A 19,690-nucleotide genomic window follows, 5' to 3' on the forward strand; every position below is an offset into this window, starting at 1 on the left:
CTCCAGTGGCCCATGTGGTCTCACTTGATATATAACAAAAAGAATTCTTGGTTTACCTTAGATACTCTTTGGTAGTTCATTTTATCATAAAGAAAAGCAGCATATAATATGTGGAAAAAGCACTGGTATGGAGTGCTTTCCGCTTTCCAGACATAAAACTTTGGAAAGGTCATTTAACCTATCTGATTCTTTTTTGTCCCTCTAAATTATGTATATATAGTCAGTTTTTTGGTATAACAAACCACCCCCAAATCACAGTGGTTTACAATAAGAATAGCATACATTTATTCTCACTCAAGATACACATCTGCCAAAGCGTGGCACAGCTGTGGCTCTATTCCAGCTATGTTCCATGTTTCATATTCTCAGACCTAAAGGATAAACCCCTCTGTGGGGCATGCCTATTATCATGGCTGAAAGAAAGGGCAAGAGAGCTGGCGGATGCCTCTTACAGCTTCTGCACAGTCCTGGCATAGGCCATGTCCATCATCATTCTACTGGCCGAAGAGAAGCACATGGCCAAGGCCGGCATCACTGGAGCAGTGAAGTGCAGTCCTCCCACAACCAGCGAGCAAGTCACATAACCCTCTTACAGGGAAGGATAGTGGTGAAAAGGAAGGGATGAGAATATGTACTTAGTGCTCCAAACCTTTGTGAGTCTCAAGTAAGGAAAGATGTTTAAAAGTGCATTGTAACCCAATGGATTCTCTCTTATTTAAGAATAGTTATTATTAACAGTTCCTTTTACTGTTACTTATTTGGAGGATCAAATCCTTACATATCATTAAAACCTATATTCTCCATTCTTACCACAAACGTTTGTAAAGTTTTTAACCATCTCAGTTGCAGTTTTTTAAAAGCTGTGTATTCATGTCTTTAAACTGTTACAAGTACAGTCATTTATGTTCTCTGTTATAACTATATTAAACCCCTTTAGGAAACATCTTGGGCACCCAGAAAGTTTTTGACATTTTTTCCCCGGATGATTAAAAGTGACAAAATTCTCTTATAGGAAATTTGGAAAATGTTGTTAGGATGAGGAAGAAATTAAAAACACCAGTATTCAAATCCCTGTGTTAATACACACATACAGATGTACACAAATATTAATTTTTACTAAATTGGACAGCTAATGAATATACTCTTTGGCAGTGTTTTTCCACATTACTGTATGTTGTTAACATGCATTTTTTCTGACTATGAAATATTTTGGGGAACATGAATTTAACATTTCAATATACAATACTAATGTATTTAATATGCAATCATATAGAATTATAAAATCCAGGAATAAAGCGATCACTTATGAAACCACTACCCAACTTGAGAACTAGACCATTACAACATCCTGGAAGTTACCTATGTGCTGCTCTGCGGCTGCCCCTTCCCACCTTTAGGTAACAACTGTCCCCTGGTTTGTGTACTGTCATTAGCTGCTGCTGCCTCTTCTTCTTCGTGTTTGTGTGTGTGTGTGTGTGCGTGTTTTCACATATGTGTGTATCTCCAAATAGTGTGTATCCTTGAGTTTTACTTTGAGCTTTATAAAAACGGTATCATACCCCATTATTTTTAGGGATGAAATGAACATTACAAAATTAGTTGAAATTGTCCTCTACTGTTAGATAGAGAGTCTTCTGCTGTTTTACACAGAACTTGTACATTGATCTTTGTATGTATCCCCAATTATTTCCTTGGAAATAATTTCTAGAGGTGAAATTGCTGGGTTAAAGGGTAAGAACACTTTTAAAGCTTATATAAAAATAGCTGTACATCAGGAAGTGTGTCCACTTAGAAGATTTTAATGAAACAAACATTCAGATTTGCCTGATGGATAATTATAAATCATTACTAGCTTTCCACTTTGAAAGGCAATAAGAATACAAAGTGTTCCAGTGGCTTATCAAATTAAAAAGTGCAAAACCAAATTCCTTAATAATTCAAACTCCCTGAAATCTACTCTGTTCTTGTCACACTGTGATATTACTATCCTCTCAGTTCCTCAGACTAGAAACCTTACAAACATCTTCTCTCTACTGGCCCACCTCCACTTCAGCCACCCCTCACTTCCCCTTAGTCAATAATCAAGTGCTGCTAGTCTGTGTCTGCAATGTCCCTCGAATCCATCCTTTCCCTTCCATTCTTACAAGCGCTGCTCTAATTAACCCCTGCTAATCTGTCATGTGGACCGTGACACAACCTCCTAACTGGTCTGCTATCTGTCTTCAGTCTCTTGCCTTTCTAATCAGTCCTTCACTCTGTACTTTCCCAAAACACAGACTTGTCTTTAAAACTGAAACCAAAAGTCGTTGATAGCTCTCCATTATCTACAGGATAAAATCCACACTCCTTAATTAAAGCCCTTGATCTAATTCAACCTACCTCTCCAGCTTTGTTTCCTTGTGATTCACCTTCCACACCCCACCCCAAGAACTTTTTGTGTTATATTCTAGCCAGCCTAGGCTGCCTGTTCCCTATATACTTTCCTGTTTTTCTTTGTTCTTGTTACTCCCTCAGCCTAAAATACCCTTACTCTCCCCCTCCTTTCCAGTGTGTTGAAATGCTACTCATGCTTCAAGGTGCCACTGAAATGCCAGCTCCTCCGTGGAGCTTACCATCAACGTAAATTATCATAGTTATACTTCTTAGATGAGTCAGGCATGTTTTCTTCTCTCAAAGTACTTTGAATATCAAAACATGAAAAAAATACATTTTTTACATTTGCTGGATAGAAAATAATGCTGCATAGAAAAAGCAGAACACAAACTATTTTAAACACATCAATTACAATAAATTTTAAAACTATATGTATAGATATATATATATGTGTGTATGTTTATACATTTATATATGTATATATACACACATATACATATATATCGATTGACAGAGACAGAGACCGATAGGAATACTTGAGTTTGGTGTTTATTAAGCTTCTAAAATTCTTTTTGGAATCAGGCAGGATGAGTACTTCTTTAAAAGATTAACATAATGATACTTGTTAGGTTTATTATCTTTCATAAAGATGCTTGCTTGGGCTTAAGCAGGTTTCCATTTTGAAGCTTAACCATATTAGGTCTCGTTGCAGGAGGCCAGCCAGTTGCTTCTCCTTCCTGTTCCAGTGTTCACTGGCTGAGCTGGAGGGGCCTGTTTCCTGGCCGCATCTGTCTAGCCGTAGTCACAGGTGGTGAACAGTCCCCTCAACTGCAAAATGAAGGCATTGCTCTAGATGACTGTTAGACGGATGAGTAGGTGACCTTCAAGGTCCTTTCCACGCTCTGTATTCTGAGATACTTTCCGCTCATGAGACAGAAAAATGCTTAAGGACAAAGGAAAGTGCTGTTTGTTCTCTGCTCTAGCTCTTTCACTGATGTCACGCAGCCAATTCCTCCTTTTATTAACTCTGAACTGCCAAAAGGTACTGCATGGGAATTAGTGCATTTGGCTTCTGATCCAGGTGTACCACCACCTCTGTGGCCTTGGGTGTGCCCCTTTCTGTCACTGGGCCTCTGTTTGCCTATCTCTGCAATGATGAAGGTCAGGCTAGATATTTTTTGAGGTTCTTTGCAGCTGTAATGTAATTGTATAATTGGTATGTGTGAAGTACCCAAGGATTTTTTTACCCTATGGTCACTGGCCCACGTTGCAAAGTTAAGAAGTCAGTAGAATGGGATTATTCACAAAATTGTTTTTCCTTCACTAAATAGTGTAGACAGCAAAGTGGAGCGTCAGGGCATGCAAGCAGATGTGTGTGATTGAGGGATATCCTGGCTCCATCACTTACTCCAACTCACCTTAATATATTTTCTCTTCTGATGAGTATTTCTCAAGTCTTAAAATTGTTACCTTTAGTAATGTAAACCAAAACATTTTGAGGATCTTTTGTAGGAAATTAAAATGTTAGATTAGAGAGTTCAAATATGCACACAGGGCTTCCCTGGTGGCGCAGTGGTTGAGAGTCCGCCTGCCGTTGCAGGGGACACGGGTTTGTGCCCTGGTCAGGGAAGATCCCACATGCTGCGGAGCGGCTGGGCCCGTGAGCCATGGCCACTGAGCCTGCGCGTCCGGAGCCTGTGCTCCGCAACGGGAGAGGCCACAACAGTGAGAGGCCCGCGTACAGCAAAAAAAAAAAAAAAAATTATATATATGCACACAAATTCAGATCGGTCTAGCAGTAGTACAATACATCTGAAATATATGAACTCTAACTATCATTACAGACTTCCTTTCTTAAGAAAGAGATTCCAAAGTCCAAAGAAGCGTCCCACTTTAATTTCAAGGGACAAGCTAATATTTGATATATGTTACTTGATTCCAGAGTTGCTTCTGGCAAACATAATTGTTACTGTTTAAACAGGTATTTTTTTCTAGCAATTAGAATTTTTTTCATTTTGATGGGTAGTCATAACTATTAACCACCAGCAGTGCAGGGATAATTTACATTCAAATTGTGAGACATCACTCAGTGAATACATAAAATAATTTAGATTTATTTAGAACCTTTTATCGTAAAGTGCTCTACACACATTTCTTTACAATCTGATTGCAAGCTATATATAGGACTCTCCTACCTGAAATAGGGCAGCAACCAAAGTAATTAAAATAAAGGATACAACTTCAAAAAAGTAGTGGAAATGTAGTATGTTTTACTTGTTCCTGTATGCTCTTATGCCTATAGGATTGGAGAATCCATGTTGACCAAATGCACCAGCACAAAAGTGGAATTGAATCTGCTCTAAAGGAGACCAAGGTATGTGAATTACTTCAGATGAGTACATGAGTACATTTACTCATCTGTGTAATACCTATTAAGAGAGAACATGAAAGGAAAAAAGACCCAATCCTTGCCCTTGAGGAGTTTCCTGATTGAATGTACCATATTATGTTTCAACAGCCCTAACACTTAAACCAACTAAAGAAAGGTAACTGTATAAAAGCAATATGATATATACCTAGTATATTATTACATACTCTAGATATATAGGTAGGCACATTAGAATCATTTCATCATTCTTTCCCCACTGAATCTCAGGGGATAACAGCATCAGCCCAGCAACGCCTAGAACCTACAGCTTCCCAGGCTTGCTGCCCTGCCAGAAATAGGGACTTTTGGAGAATACCACAAAGAAGCAAAGCTGGAGTAAGAAGTTATGGGTCCCAGCCTAGAGCTATAAGTTTAATGATCTACTTCCAACTGGAATATTCCAGTCATCTTTGAATTGTGCTATAAGAAAATTGTGTTATTCCCTTACCTACTTTGATTGTGGACTTTATATAAAGCACATTCCACTCACATATATTTTAGATTTGCGTAAGGACAAATAAATTGACTAACACTACCAGGTGCTTTTTTATTTTAACATTCTGCAAAGTGTGACTAAAATAATTTTCATTACAGACTTTTTTGTTGCTGAAAATTTCAAACTACTTTTTCATTGGTGGTTGAGAATTTGTGAGATGAATTGAGGGAGATTTAACCCATTTAAAACTACTTTTGAAGAATATATTTGTGAATTCTCTGTCTACTAAAATTTCTAGGGACTTTTGGACAAACTTCATAGTGAAATTAGCAGGACTCTGGAGAAGATTGGCAGCCGAGAAAAGTACATCAACAATCAGCTTGAGCACTTGGTTCAGGAATATCGTGCAGCTCAAGCCCAGCTGAGTGAGGTAACTGAGGAATGATATCCAGGGTTCATTCCAATTAATGACCCTAATCCCTAAACTTGACACAGCACTTTTTTTTTTTTTAAGTTTTTAGCCTCACCCCACTGCATGTGGGATCTGATTTCCCCGACCAGGGATTGAACCCACGCCTCCTGCACTGGAAGGCAGAATCTTAATCACTGGACCTCCAGGGAAGTCCCGACACAGGACCTTTCATTTGAGAATCATGAAATACTTTTCACAAACAGCAGCACATTGATTCTCTGCCCACTTTAGGAAGCAAATACAACTTGTCATCTCCATTTTACATGTGATAGAAATTATCTCCTAGAAGTCTTTAAATGTATTTCTTCATTTGATTTAAGTAAAAGAAGTCATATTGCTGAGAAACATGGCTTAGAACAGGAACAGAGTGTCAGGACACCTGGTTTTGTTTCTAAGTCTGCTGTTAATTTACTGTCTGAGTAGGAGGAAGTGGAATAGTATGCATTTACATGTGTCAGGGAGAAAAGACATCCTTGCCATTGTGGCTTACAACCACATAATAAGCAATATGAAAGCAAGACACGTTCGAAGGCAAGCAGTTTAATTAAATGAGCAAATTTTTTAATCTTTTCAAAGTTTTAGAAATTCTACCAAAATAAAATAAAACCTTCAGCCTTTGAAAGCAGCAGTGCTTTGTTCCAACAGTAGGGATCTAAAGGCTTTCCTTTGGGATTTATGCCCCCTCTTCCCTGATGTTGAGGAAGACTACTAATGTCTTCCTCAACAACTGCGAATGTCAGTTAAGGCATATTTTTTTCTTTCAGCAGACAAGGTTAGAAGGAGAAAGAAATGGAAATAAACTTGAGATACTTCCATACTTTCAGAAGTTCTCAAAGACCAAGCAGAAAGTAACCTTCACTGTTTTATTATTTGTTTAATTAGTTATTCACACATATACACGTCTATTTGCAAATGTTTTTACTTCTAAAATGCTATAAAAAGTCTCTGATTAAAGCCACCCTGTATCTCTCAAACATTGATATTAAATAATTGATTAAGTTCGTTCCCAAGGACATATTCCATATTGTCATACTGTTTGTTAATCCTTATTACTTACTGACTCTGATGCTGTATTATGATTTATTTTTTAGAACATGTTTTCTCTGCATAGCACGCAGATTAGATCGACCAAGAGCCGTTGTCTAAACTGTTTAGGAGTGGCTGAGGACAGTTTTTATTGTGAACCATGCCCCTGTGAGTTACACAATTATTATATGAAGGTTAAGGTAGTTCATCGTTGTATAGTGCTCTTGTTAAATACATGGTGCCTATGAGGGACATAAAATAGCTACCGTTAAAATGTCACTTTTCACAATAGTATTCACAAACAAGGAGGGGCGTTGTCATAAAATGATATGCAAAAATTACAAACACAACGAGGTCATATTTAAGTCATGGGCTTCTGTTTTGAACTTGCCATTAAACAAAATGTTTTCTCCCTCAGGCAAGGGAGCGTTACCAGCAGGGAAACGGTGGAGTAACTGAAAGGACCAGACTCCTGTCTGAGGTACATACTGTGTGCTCCTGCCAGATTCTCACCTGTCAGCGGGGTACCATGGTTCAGAGCCATGAATGGTTTAATCTGCTACTGCCGTGGGTTGTTTCCTCTAGTAATTGCCTCCTGTGGCTCTTAAATCCTTTCCTTCAGGAGAAAATCCCTAAATTGTCTTATCAGTGAATCAATTACCTATTTATATACTACTTGTTTCCACAAAAATGCCTGAAGTTGTTTTACTAAATGTAACATAACACATGCTCATAATATTAGCACATTTATAATCTTCCTTAATCTTTTTTAAAACATAATTGTAATTAATATATAGAAGAGTAGGTAAGGCATTGACTTAAATGTCTTATAATAAATTTTAATGTTAGTCTTTAAGATATAAGATTTGTTTTTAGTGCTTGTTGTTAGTAACTTGTGTGTGATCCTGCGTATTTCTCTGTCCACAAATTGGGAATGGCTTGTAACTCTTTCCCTTCTAAAAACTTATGGAATATTTACATATAGTGTATTTATTTTCATCATCTTGCAGGAGATGTAAGACCTAACATATAACATACTACATGAATTATATTAGTAATACATATATATTATATATTAGATCTTACCCATGTATATTTATATATGTATATTAATAATATATACTCCCATTTTTCACTGAAGAGCTGAGAGGAAAAAAAACCTTACAACAAGGTCAGTAGCCAATATGGGACTAAAGTCCAAGATTATCTTTGGATACAATCAAGTATAATTGTCACAAACTTTTCTGTATAATAGAATTAAGCTTCTTTTATGGAGATTATTTGAAGAGTAAATAGTTATTTTAAAATACTAAAAATATAACTTTAGAAATATTTAGACTCTAACCCCGTGGTGCTTCTAGGCAGATAAAACATTATACAGAAGTAAAGTGCTCACTTATGTTAGGTAAATTAACACTTGAAGGGAGTCCAGGGAACCATTTAGTTCTTTTGGAGTATGTAGTTATCCCCAGTTGTAACATTTCAGGTGCCTGAAAGAAGTTAATTTGCTTTTACTTGGATGAGCACTTTATTCCCAAGGAAGTTTTTACTCACCAGCATGATAAAAATAAAGCCTACTAAGTTACGATTATGGTTTCATTCTAGATCATATCAAAATTTTTCAATTTTTAAAAGATATTTTCTACCTACATTTATGCTAGTTTGGAATTTATAGAGGCTATAGGAGTATAATTTTGAGTATGATATAGAGTACAGATTAGAGCCAATATAACAGCCCAGTGTGCCTCTTGGAGTTCATGGATTAGATAAAGTAAAGCAGTTAGAATATTTTTATATATACCCATATGGTATAAACGTTATTTTTAGTGTCCTGTAGAGGAAAAGGTGGCATATTCTCTTATAAAACTGTAATATTAAAGATACGTAGTAAACGTCTAGAAATTTAAAATCTTTTAAATTTCTGTTTGTGCTGTTTGTGCTGTTTTAGTTAATAACTGATCATTAGAGACTGGCATGGTAGATGCTATGAGATAACTGCAAAGCTTGAGTGCTTGATGCCTAAAAAAACAACTTGATCGTTTTTATTCTATCATGTTACAACCTGAGACAGTCAATAAAAGAATAATTTGGTGAAGTTTAACAATAGGAGCACTCTCAGAAGATAAAAAGCTTTTCATGTCTGCATACTTTATTATTCAAATTATGTCCAGAATACTGCTAATATCTTTGTATCCCTTTATGTATGTATTATATCTGAATTAATTTTTTAATACATCATACAAAAATTTTGAAAGTTTATTAAAATACAGTGCTCATGAAAACTTTTGTTTTCAATGAAAGGTTACAGAAGAGCTAGAAAAGGTAAAACAAGAAATGGAAGAAAAAGGCAGCAGTATGACTGATGGTGGTAAGTACACACTCATTTTAAGAAGAAAATGAGCAAAAGAAGAATATATCTTTAAGAAATCTATTTTTTAAAGAGGTATTAATAAATAGGAAGGCTGCTTTTTAAAATGAATTTGTTTGAAGGGGAGGTACATGGTGCAAAAATGAGGTCTGATAATCAGTATACTGTTTTCCTTATCAATGAACTGAGAAGAGTCATAATTTTTTTTACTACCATTTAGGATTTTTAAAAAAATTCAAACTGTATTAATTCAGAAATAGAGTAGGAGATAGTTAAATATGCACTTTGTTATGCCAGTTTAAAAAAATAATATTTTGTTCTGTTTTCATCAAATGAGCTTCATTATTCCATTTTATGTACAAAAAAAGCACTAAGTGTACGCCCAAACAGCGCAAAGGTGGTGATGTGATGACCTTTTTTTCCCCTCTTCCCTGGGGAAAGGTCAAAGACTGGGCAAGGGTCAAATAGAGAAGAATTAATAATCCTGCAGTAATCATCCTCTGTTGTGAGCTAGTTACTTTGACATGGCCCAGTGGTGATTGCCTAAGGCCCTTCGTTGCTCTAGAAAGATTTTCTAGAGTTCTAACAGAATATACTGAGTGATCTTTCAGAAGGTGATGTATAGGGGGTTTGTAGAATGTTTGAATGAGCCATTAGCTATGTCTTAAAGGTAGTTCTTCCTTCTCTTTTTCTTCCATTGTATCCCCTTTTCCTTTAGATAAATATACTAGCCCCTTAAAAAATATTGAAGACGTTCTTGGGCTTCCCTGGTAGCGCAGTGGTTGAGAGTCCGCCTGCCGATGCAGGGGATATGGGTTCGTGCCCCGGTCCGGGAAGATCCCTCATGCCACAGAGCGGCTAGGCCCGTGAGCCATGGACGCTGAGCCTGTGCGTCCGGAGCCTGTTGCTCCGTAACGGGAGAGGCCATAACAGTGAGAGGCCCGCGTACCGCAAAAAAAAAAAAAAAAAAAAGTGTGTGTGTGTATATATATATATATATATATATATATATATATATATATATATATATAGAAGACATTCTTAAACACACCTTTAGCAACTCTTCCTCTAGAAAAGAAAGGAAGTTCAGCCTCAGTACCTCAAATGCTGCATCATTTCCCCGCCTAGAAATCTCAGGTGTTTAAAATGCCACAGCAAAACTGTGTGAATGTCAGTAAATTGTTGGCTGTGTTTTTAACCCCACTTCTGGCTTAAGACAAAGTGAGGAAAATGTCATACCATTCTGTAATACACTGATACTCCAAATGAACATTTTTATTCCATGTTATTTTCATTCTGCAGCTCCTTTGGTGAAGATTAAACAGAGCTTAACGAAGCTGAAGCAAGAAACTATTCAGATGGACATTAGAATCGGTGTTGTGGAACACACATTACTCCAGTCAAAACTGAAGGAGAAGTCCAACATGACCAGGGACATGCATGCCACAATCATTCCAGAATCTGCAATAGGCTCTTATTAAAACATATCGTTTTTCAGGCTTCTGATTAGTTTTTTTATATCAAATCATATTTCATGTTGCATAGACTTCAAAACACAGTTATTCCTTTAAAAGCATGTTGAACGGGTATTTTTTACATATATACACACATATTGTATGTGTGTATACATACAATGATGATTATGGATGGTCAAAGCCTTTGAATTGAATATAATATTTAATAAAGTAATGAAAAATTCTCACTTTCAAAGAAGCTTTCACTAATCATTACATGTGTTAAAGCCCCCACCTGGTGGCTCACTGTCCTTATGGTTCCGTGCACTTGAGGAAGAGGTACATGATGCAAAATGTGTAGGACCCGTGCTTTCTGCAGGTGCTGCCGCTGCTATCAGCACATGGACCTTTGACATAAGCCTGGCCCCTTCCACTGGATCCACACACAAGTACTTCTGCACCCAGAGGCAGCCAGTGATGGCTGGGGATTCTTTCCAAGAACCCAAACTACCCTTGCCTCAGCTTTATGGTTACCTAAAATTACATTTTTTAAAAAGAAGGCATCAGAAAAATCTTCAGTATCTTTATTAACATTTGAAGTTTATTATTTATCACGAGCATTTCATGACTAAACTGATTTTATATCTTCTATGATCTAAGGCCACCTAATAAAAAATAAACATTTCCGTCATGTTTGGCTTTGCTCCTATAGTGATGAAAATGTATATACATTTCTCAGTTCTACTTTTTTCTATGGTATCAGCTATACTAAGGAATCATGTTGTAGCAGAAGGAGAGACAGCAAGTCATGTCAAGATCAACCTCCTGATGCTGGTGATCTTTACTTACACGTATTACTGAGCAACTTTCTAGTCTGGGATTTCTAAATTGGTGAAATAAGCAATATTAGAGTGACCAACTTGGAACTGGAGGAAACTGGTGAGATGCACTCAAACCACAAGATAGTCCACATTTATCTTTTGAAAAGAAGGGGGAAAGTAAATTTACCTAGTGATAAATTTTGATAAGAATACATATATATACAACAAAAATAATAAAATCCCTTTCTCATTTTTATCTTAATATTTTATCCCCACCCCAATTTCTTTTTTTAGCCATTACTTTCTAGATATATACCCTCACACACACAAATCTTTTTCTTTCCTTCATACTCTCTCTAGTTCAAGACTGAGTTTAGATAAAAGAAAATCAGTGTGTGTAAACTATTACACAAGAGGGTGGCAATCGATACAATGGCAAAGTCAGTTTATTTAATTTGGGATAACAGGCAGTTTGAAAAAGTCCAAAATTTTTCCCTTCCTGTATGGTCAGAGGAAGGGGCAGAATAGAAAGTGTGAAACCTAACCTTTGGACCCACAAACTAACAGTGATTCCCCTGGAACTTATTTGCATAGGTATTGTCAGGGCTGAGTAGTTTTGTGATGAATTCAATCGATGCAGAGAACCCTTCTAGATAAATCAGAGCTCTCCACAAAATGTACTTTTGCTTGGAAGCAAAGTGCACTCTTCGTTTCATGCAAATTCAGTAATCTAAGAACTCTTCCAATAACTACTGTAAGCAACCTATTTTTACTTCCTTTGAAATAACCCAGTTTACTCGGGTTGGGTTGGGGGGCCCTCCTCTCTGTTTCCATAGAGCACTGTGAATAACTCTAATACAGAACTTATTGTACTATATTGTAATTATTTTTTCCTCAGCTGTCTCTAGTAGATTGAGCTGCTTGAGGACAAGGAGAAAGTCTTTTTCATTTCCATATTCCTAGCCAAGTCCTAGCACATAGGGTGTGACTTAGTAAGTGAATGGGTAGATGACTGGAATTATGCAGTTCCAGAATATCTTGTAGCTGCTATTCTACAGCAGGTGAATTTGATGTCTTCAAGTCTATGAGATTTGACACAGTTTCAAGACAGTAATTATAAATGATGGGTCCAGGACTGGAATTGGCAGCATCAGTATGAACTCATAGGTTTTTCATACATATAGATGAATAGAAAATATAAATATTTATAGATACAGATATGCATATACACATATACATGTATTTACTAGTTCTGTCCTCTAAGAGGGTCTAGAAGCAGTGACAGCCCAATAACAATGAGAATACCTAACACATCCTGGTTTCTAAATTTTCTACTTAAAGAAAAAAACCCAACAAACACACCCAGACTTCTTAGAAAAACAACTGATTCCTGGGCTGGGGCAGGGAAAGCACAAGATAAGCCTGGAATACCTTGCTCTGCCAGATAGTAAGGACGTGCTCAGAGAATGATGGGGATATGACTAAAGGACACAGATTGAGGGGTATCCCACCAGCCAATCTGAGATAATTGAGTGTCAAAACAAATAATTATAGTAATAAATTATAACCCACAGAATGAAACAAGAAACCACAAGTCCATACAGATAGAGATAAATGAATCAACAGCAGAAGAGAAGGGTCTTCCTTACAATAGAATGACAGTTAAAGTAAAAGGAATACTGCGTTTAGAAATCACCATCTGGCAACTACCATGCAGGAATATCTCAGAGACACTGCAGGTTCAATTCCAGGCTACCACAATAAAGTGAATATCACAATTAAGTAAGTAACATGAATTTTTCAGTTTCCCATGCATGTAAAAGTTATGTTTACAATATACTGTAGTCTATTAACTGTGCAATAACATTGTCTTTAAAAAACAATGTACATATTTTAATTACAAAATATTGTTAAAAAATGCTAACCATCATGTGAGGTTTAGTGAGTCATAGTCATAGTAGTAGCAACAAAGATCACCAATCATATAATAATATAATAATAATTAATAATAAAGTGAAATATTGCAATAATTACCAAAATGGGACACAGAGAATGAAATGAGCAAATGGAAAAATGGCACCAATATTTCTGGTAATTTGAGCTTGCCTCAATTTACCTCTTTATTTAGGGTGACAGATGCTAAAACTCGTAGGTGAAAGTTTAATGAAAAACTGAATATTTACATAATCTCGAAGCCTATAAGATATTACGTGAAAAGAAAAATTGTAACTTTATGGTAGAGAAACCTGGCAGATATCACTTTAAGTGATCAAAAGTTAACCTTACTAGTAGTGGAACAAATAGCCATCATGTGTCTCTCCTGTAAAGAGCACACATTCTTGAAAATGTATGACTTGAATCTAGTCATGAGGAAACATTAGACAATCCAATGGAGGGACACTGTTCAAAATGGCCTGTGTTCTTCAAAAATGATAGCGTCATGAGCTCAAAGACTGAGGAACTGCTCTAAATTAAAGGAGGTGAAAGAGACATAATTAAATGCAACAAGTGATTCCAGACTGGATCCTGGGCCAGGAAAAAACAAAACAAAACTTTGTTTGTTAGAAAAGGACTTTTTTTTTTTTTGGCTGCATTGGGTCTTTGTTACTACGCACAGTCTTTCTCTAGTTGCGGCGAGCAGAGGCTACTCTTCGTGGCAGTGCGCAGGCTTCTCATCGCAGTGGGCGGGCTACTCATTGTGGTGGCTTCTCTTGTTGCGGAGCACGGGCTCTAGGCGCACGGGCTTCAGTAGTTGTGGCTCACGGGCTCCAGAGCGCAGGCTCAGTAGTTGTGGCACACAGGCTTAGTTGCTCCACGGCATGTGGGAATCTTCCCGGACCCGGGCTCAAACATGTGTCCCCTGAATTGGCAAGCGGATTCTTAACCACTGCACCACCAGGAAAGTCCCAGAAAAGGACATTATTGAGACAGGTAAAATTTAAATAAGGTCTGTAGACTGGATAATAGTATTAAATCAATGTTAATTTTTTGATATTTGTACTGTGGTTATATAAAGGGATATCCTTGTTTTTAGCAATACACACAAGTTTTTGGAGGTAAAGGAGCATCATGTCAGCAACTTGCTCTCAAATGGTTCAGGGAAAAAAATGTACATATACATATGTGTGTGTTTGTATATTCACACACATACAGAGAGAAAGGGAGAATGATTTTTAAAATGTGAACCGTTAACATTTTGGGGAATTTGAGAGAAGAATATATAGAAATCCATTGTACATTTTTTACAACTTTTCTATAAATCTGAAATTATTACAAAATACAAAGGTTAAAAAAAATGATGTTTCTTGGAAATGATATGCTTTATACAGAATTTAGTCCCCCTCTGAATCAAATAGACAATCAACTGTGTAAATCATATAACCTCTCCAATAAAATTATATGGCCTGGTGAACATGTCTTAAGCTTATATAATCATTTACTCATTGACCAAGTAGGAACAATTTTTTGACACCTCTAAGGAAGTTTTTCTCTACTGCCCTCTTAATTTATCTAGGTCAGCATTTCCCATGAGTTTAAACAAAAGCAAAAGTCTCTGTAACCAGTAAATTTGAGACAAGTTTCATTTTCTTCAGGACTTCTCATCTACATTGTGAATCTGCAAGCAACAAATGTAATTCCTTCTCTTTGCAAATATGTAATCACAGACACTTTTCACTCAGAACATGCTTTAAGAATGCAGATTTAATTAAATGGGTATGTGAAAATCAGTATACAAATCTTAGATTATTTTCCAACCTTTTATTAGAACTGGTGGACCTGTGTAGGAATATGAGAAAACATGTAATTCTGATTCAAAACTCTGCTGCGTGGATGGTTAACAAGCATGGGATGGATGCTCTCTGAATGTCAGTAGACTGAGGATTTGGGAAACTTTGTAGAGAACATGGGATTAAATGGCCAAGTGCTTTTCTTCTTAAAACTCTTCTCTGCCAGCCCAAAAGGCTTTTTGTGTTTTCTTTAGTCTTCATTATAACAATGCAATTATAGTAGTTAGAAAGGACCCCTCTACTTTGCGGTCAAATAGCAACCATTGTCAAAGCATTACCTTTTTAAAACTGAGTGTGCCCAACAGCCAGGTCGTAATTCCTAAAACTTTATATTTGAAGAGGTGTAATGGCATTTCAAAGGGTAAAAACAATTTGGGGTTCGCTAGTTGTTGTTGCTGTTGTTTGACAAGTCTTTTTAAAAATACAGGGAAGAGAAGGGCAAGAACCATGCTCATCTTAATATGTTCTAAATAGCAGGTCTCAAGCATTGGATTTCCATAATTGGGGCTGTTGATACAGACATGCAAAGTTCAAACCTGTGATTTGCTGACTTACCATCAGTGCTTTATTTTAGGCCCACCTTGGTCCCCTCCATACTTTGTCCTTGCATTGCTAAGCACTACAAGGACATTTTCCAGTTGACCCTCAGACAGTACCCTAGAGCCCACCTGTTTCTTCTCATCCCCTACTTGAGAAGCTATTGGATAAAGTCTTTGTACATAGCCCCTACTGTATGGGTCAGTAGTTAACAACTAATTACTGCTTTCTTACCTTACACAGCAGTCTCTAGGCTAGAAACGGCTGAAGTTCCTAACTCTAATTGGGAATCAAAATCAAACAGGCAACTTCTAGAAAAATACCCAATTTTTCAGCCCTCTTCTCCCTCAGTTCTTACTTCACAGGTCTCTGGTGGGACCTTAGGTGGTCAGAAATTTTAAAAAGCTCCTCACGTGACTTTTTTTGTTGTTTTTTTGCGGTACGCGGGCCTCTCACCGCTGTGGCCTCTCCTGTTGTGGAGCACAGGCTCCAGACGCGCAGGCTCAGCGGCCATGGCTCACGGGCCCAGCCGCTCCGCGGCATGTGGGATCTTCCCGGACCGGGGCACGAACCCGCGTCCCCTGCATTGGCAGGCGGACTCTCAACCACTGCGCCACCAGGGAAGCCCCCCTTGTGTGACTTTGATGCAGCTAATGGAAGAACTACTTTAAGGAGCTACCACTCTAGAAATGTTTCCTGGCTGCGAGTAAACAGGTAAACCATTTTAGATCTAAAAGGGTCTTTAAAGAGGATCTAAATTATTGTTTTTTAAAGTACGGCCTGTAAACAATCTCAAGATTTGCCCTGCCTGGAATGATTTTTAATAAGTACCCTAGACTATGTAACAAACACTAGAGTTTAAGACATACTAATTTTAAAAGCTGTCACTTAAAAAAACCATAAAACCTAAGCCCCCAAAGGTTAAGTGGCCTGCCCATTTAACAAACCAAGATTAAAAACTTCACGGTTTCCTAAGTGATTCTCAACACGGCTTGAAACAGCTCTGAGGGAACTTCTCGTTCACAGCCCCTGTCACCCATCCTGTCCCATCCACATCCCAACGCAAGATTATACAGTAATATTTCCATTTATATCCAATGACTACTTTTTTCTCTACTCCCTCTATAAAGGCTTTTGCATAGAATACTGCATGGGGAGTCCAGACACTTTGATTCCAATCCCAAGTTTGCTAGTAATTGCCTGCATGACTTTTAGGATGTTACTTCTCCTTAGTGTCAATTTTCTTCTTCTGAAAAGTTAGCAGTAGGACTAGAATATTTTGGATACTTCTAGTCCTAAGACTGCATGATTTTAAAACTTTAACAGGCTCTCCTCCACTGTTTGTAATAACTTGCAATGGTGTACCATCTCCTAAGAGCTGATTGTCAGAGATTCAGAAACTTTGAGAGCATTTGTTAAACTTGGTAGCTTAAAACCAGCCCATAATGGGAGTACTTACACCATAGAAATAGGAAAACACTAAAAAGCAGGGCTTTAAAAAACAAAAAGAAAACAGAACAGAGATCCGGTTTACCAGCACACCGCTGATAATAAGTATTATAACGTTCCATAGACTAGAACCAAATGCAGTGAATATACAACAGAATGTTCCACCATATTTTAAGGTAGATTATTATGGTACTAACTGAATTAGACCAGATTTGCAAATTGTTCTCAAAAATCATTGTCTCCATAAGCCTACTGAGTGTGTCAAATGTGCATCCCCTGCACCATTTTATTGATGTTACTTTACTGCCTTCCTAACTAAACCCAGTTCCTTTTACTGCTTCTCGAATCAGTAGGCTAAAGCAGCCCAAGCATCTTCTTACACGATAGATTCAAAGATCATGCTTGTACAACTAAAAATATGTAGAATGCACAACGAGTTCAATTATTTGGCTGTAAGAAAACAACTAATTCAGTTCACTGCATCATTAATCCATTTAATTGTATAGCAGCTTCCTATTGATAACAGGAAATGTCCCTGACCCAACCATGCTGAGACTGAGGCTGGCCAATTTTCCACAAGCATAAATTTCAGTAAGAATTCTTCATAATACACAGGGACTAAAAATCACAGCCAGAGTTTATTAGATTTTTTTCGTAGTTTCACTGATCTATTGCCCTTGCATATGACCTGGTTTCTTTTACGCTTCCTGGACTTCGTTAGTCATTAAATGTTAGCTTATACTTATGTTCATGACTGGATATTTTATTTCAGATAGATATTGTGACACATTTTAAACCACTTATTCATCTGGTTCTTGGAAACCATTCAGCAGCCCATGAGCTTTACAGAAGGTATTGCTGATCCAGAAGTGTCACCTTCCGTCATATGTCTGACCTATTGGTTTAGGCGATGCTATTTAGTACATTTAAGTAGTACAAATACAACAAAAATTTGATGAATTACTCCTATATTTTGAGCACAATATTAGGTACTGAGGGAAACAAATATGAATAAGACATTATCCTTCCCTCCAAGAGCTCACAGTCTAATGGGAAAGATATGTGCATATAATTAAAATGTTATAATGCTAAGTTTCCTAACAGAGAAATAAACAGCGTTACTGAAGCTAGTTGAAAAAAGTAATTCTAACTTGGAGGAGACAGAGAAGGATTCATAGAGTTGGTCCTTGATGGATGAGTAAGATTCCAGTAGCAAAGAAAAATGGGGAAAAGCCATTCCTGGCAGAAGGAAAGACACAAAGTCATGGGGGTGTGTTACAGTAAGGGATCAGGTGGTTGAGAGGAAGTATTAGAGGAACATTGGGAGAAAGGAAAGGTAAAATCAATACCAGGATACGGAGTCAAGCAGGGAAAGTGGTAAATCAAATATGTATCATGCAATAAACTGTAATAATAGACCTGAATGCAGTGGAACACAATTGAGGAAACATGAATCCACGAGGAAGAAATGAAGTTTCAACCAGGTCTTTCTTCTGGAATTTTGCAAAATGAAAAAGAGGAGAAGCAGTATTCTAAGAAGACTAACGTGAACAAAGGCACAAATATAGTGATTGTCACTCTATATGCCAGCCACTGTGCTGAGCGTCTTATCTATATTACCAGATTTCATTTTGCAACTGAGTGAGGGAGGTATTATTTCCATTTTACAGATATGAAACTGAGCTGCAGAGAAGCTAAAACATGCCCAAGGCCCCACAGTAGTAGACTTGAACCCTTTATGCTATAATACTTTCAATCTGAGAAACGTAAAGATATATGACGTGGGAGGGCAACGGTAAGTCAAGCTGGTTATAGTGTAATACATTTTTTAAATTATGATAATCCTTTATTGAGCAACTACTGTTTTGAAAGGAACTTAATATACGTACAGGCATACCATAGAGATACTGTTGTTCAGCTCCTGACCACTGCAATAAAGTCACACAAATTTTTTATTTCCCAGTGCATATAAAAGTTATGTTTACACTATACTGTAGTCTATTAAGTGTGTAATAACATTATGTCTAAAAAATGTAAATACCTTAATTTAAAAATACTTTATTGCTGAAATATGCTAACCATCATTTGAGCCCTCAAAGAGTCGTCATCTTTTTGCTGGTGGAGGGTCTTGCATCGCTATTGATGCTGCTGACTGATGAGGATGGTGGTTGCTGAACGATAGGGTGGCTGTGGCCAATTTCTTAAAATAAGATGACAGTAAAGTTTGTTGCATCGATTGACACTTCCTTTCACGAATGATTTCTCTGTAGAGAAATCATGATTTCTCAATTCTCTCAAACCCTGCCGCTGCTGTATCAACTAAGTGTATATCATATTCTAAATCCTTTGTTGTCATTTCAACAATCTTCACTAGGAGTAGAGTCCATCTCAAGAAACCACTTTCTCTGCTAATCTATAAGAAGCGACTTCTCATCCGTTCAAGTTTCATCCTGAGATTGCAGCAACTCAGCCACATCTTCAGGCTCCACTTCTATTTCTAGTTCTCTTGCTATTTCCATCACATCTGCAGTTACATCC

At 37.2% G+C, this 19,690-nt stretch overlaps 1 protein-coding gene across 3 annotated transcripts in view; it reads left to right on the forward strand.

Annotated features, from left to right (window-relative positions):
- IFT57 (intraflagellar transport 57) overlaps positions 1-10,602 on the forward strand; it is a 59,990-nt gene extending 49,388 nt beyond the window's left edge. For 2 of the 3 annotated variants that reach the window (XM_060150638.1, XM_060150640.1), the window contains 5 exons: positions 4,676-4,747; positions 5,536-5,667; positions 7,154-7,216; positions 9,037-9,103; positions 10,406-10,602. In XM_060150638.1, the coding sequence (XP_060006621.1) occupies positions 4,676-4,747; positions 5,536-5,667; positions 7,154-7,216; positions 9,037-9,103; positions 10,406-10,584 (513 nt within the window). In that variant the 3' untranslated portion in view covers positions 10,585-10,602. The remainder of the gene's footprint in view (positions 1-4,675; positions 4,748-5,535; positions 5,668-7,153; positions 7,217-9,036; positions 9,104-10,405) is intronic. The other variant, XM_060150639.1, reaches the window with a different exon arrangement.
- Positions 10,603-19,690: the final 9,088 nt, after the last annotated feature.

Source organism: Lagenorhynchus albirostris, chromosome 5 (assembly GCF_949774975.1).
Source record: "Lagenorhynchus albirostris chromosome 5, mLagAlb1.1, whole genome shotgun sequence".
In the NCBI taxonomy this organism is placed as follows: Eukaryota; Metazoa; Chordata; class Mammalia; order Artiodactyla; family Delphinidae; genus Lagenorhynchus; species Lagenorhynchus albirostris.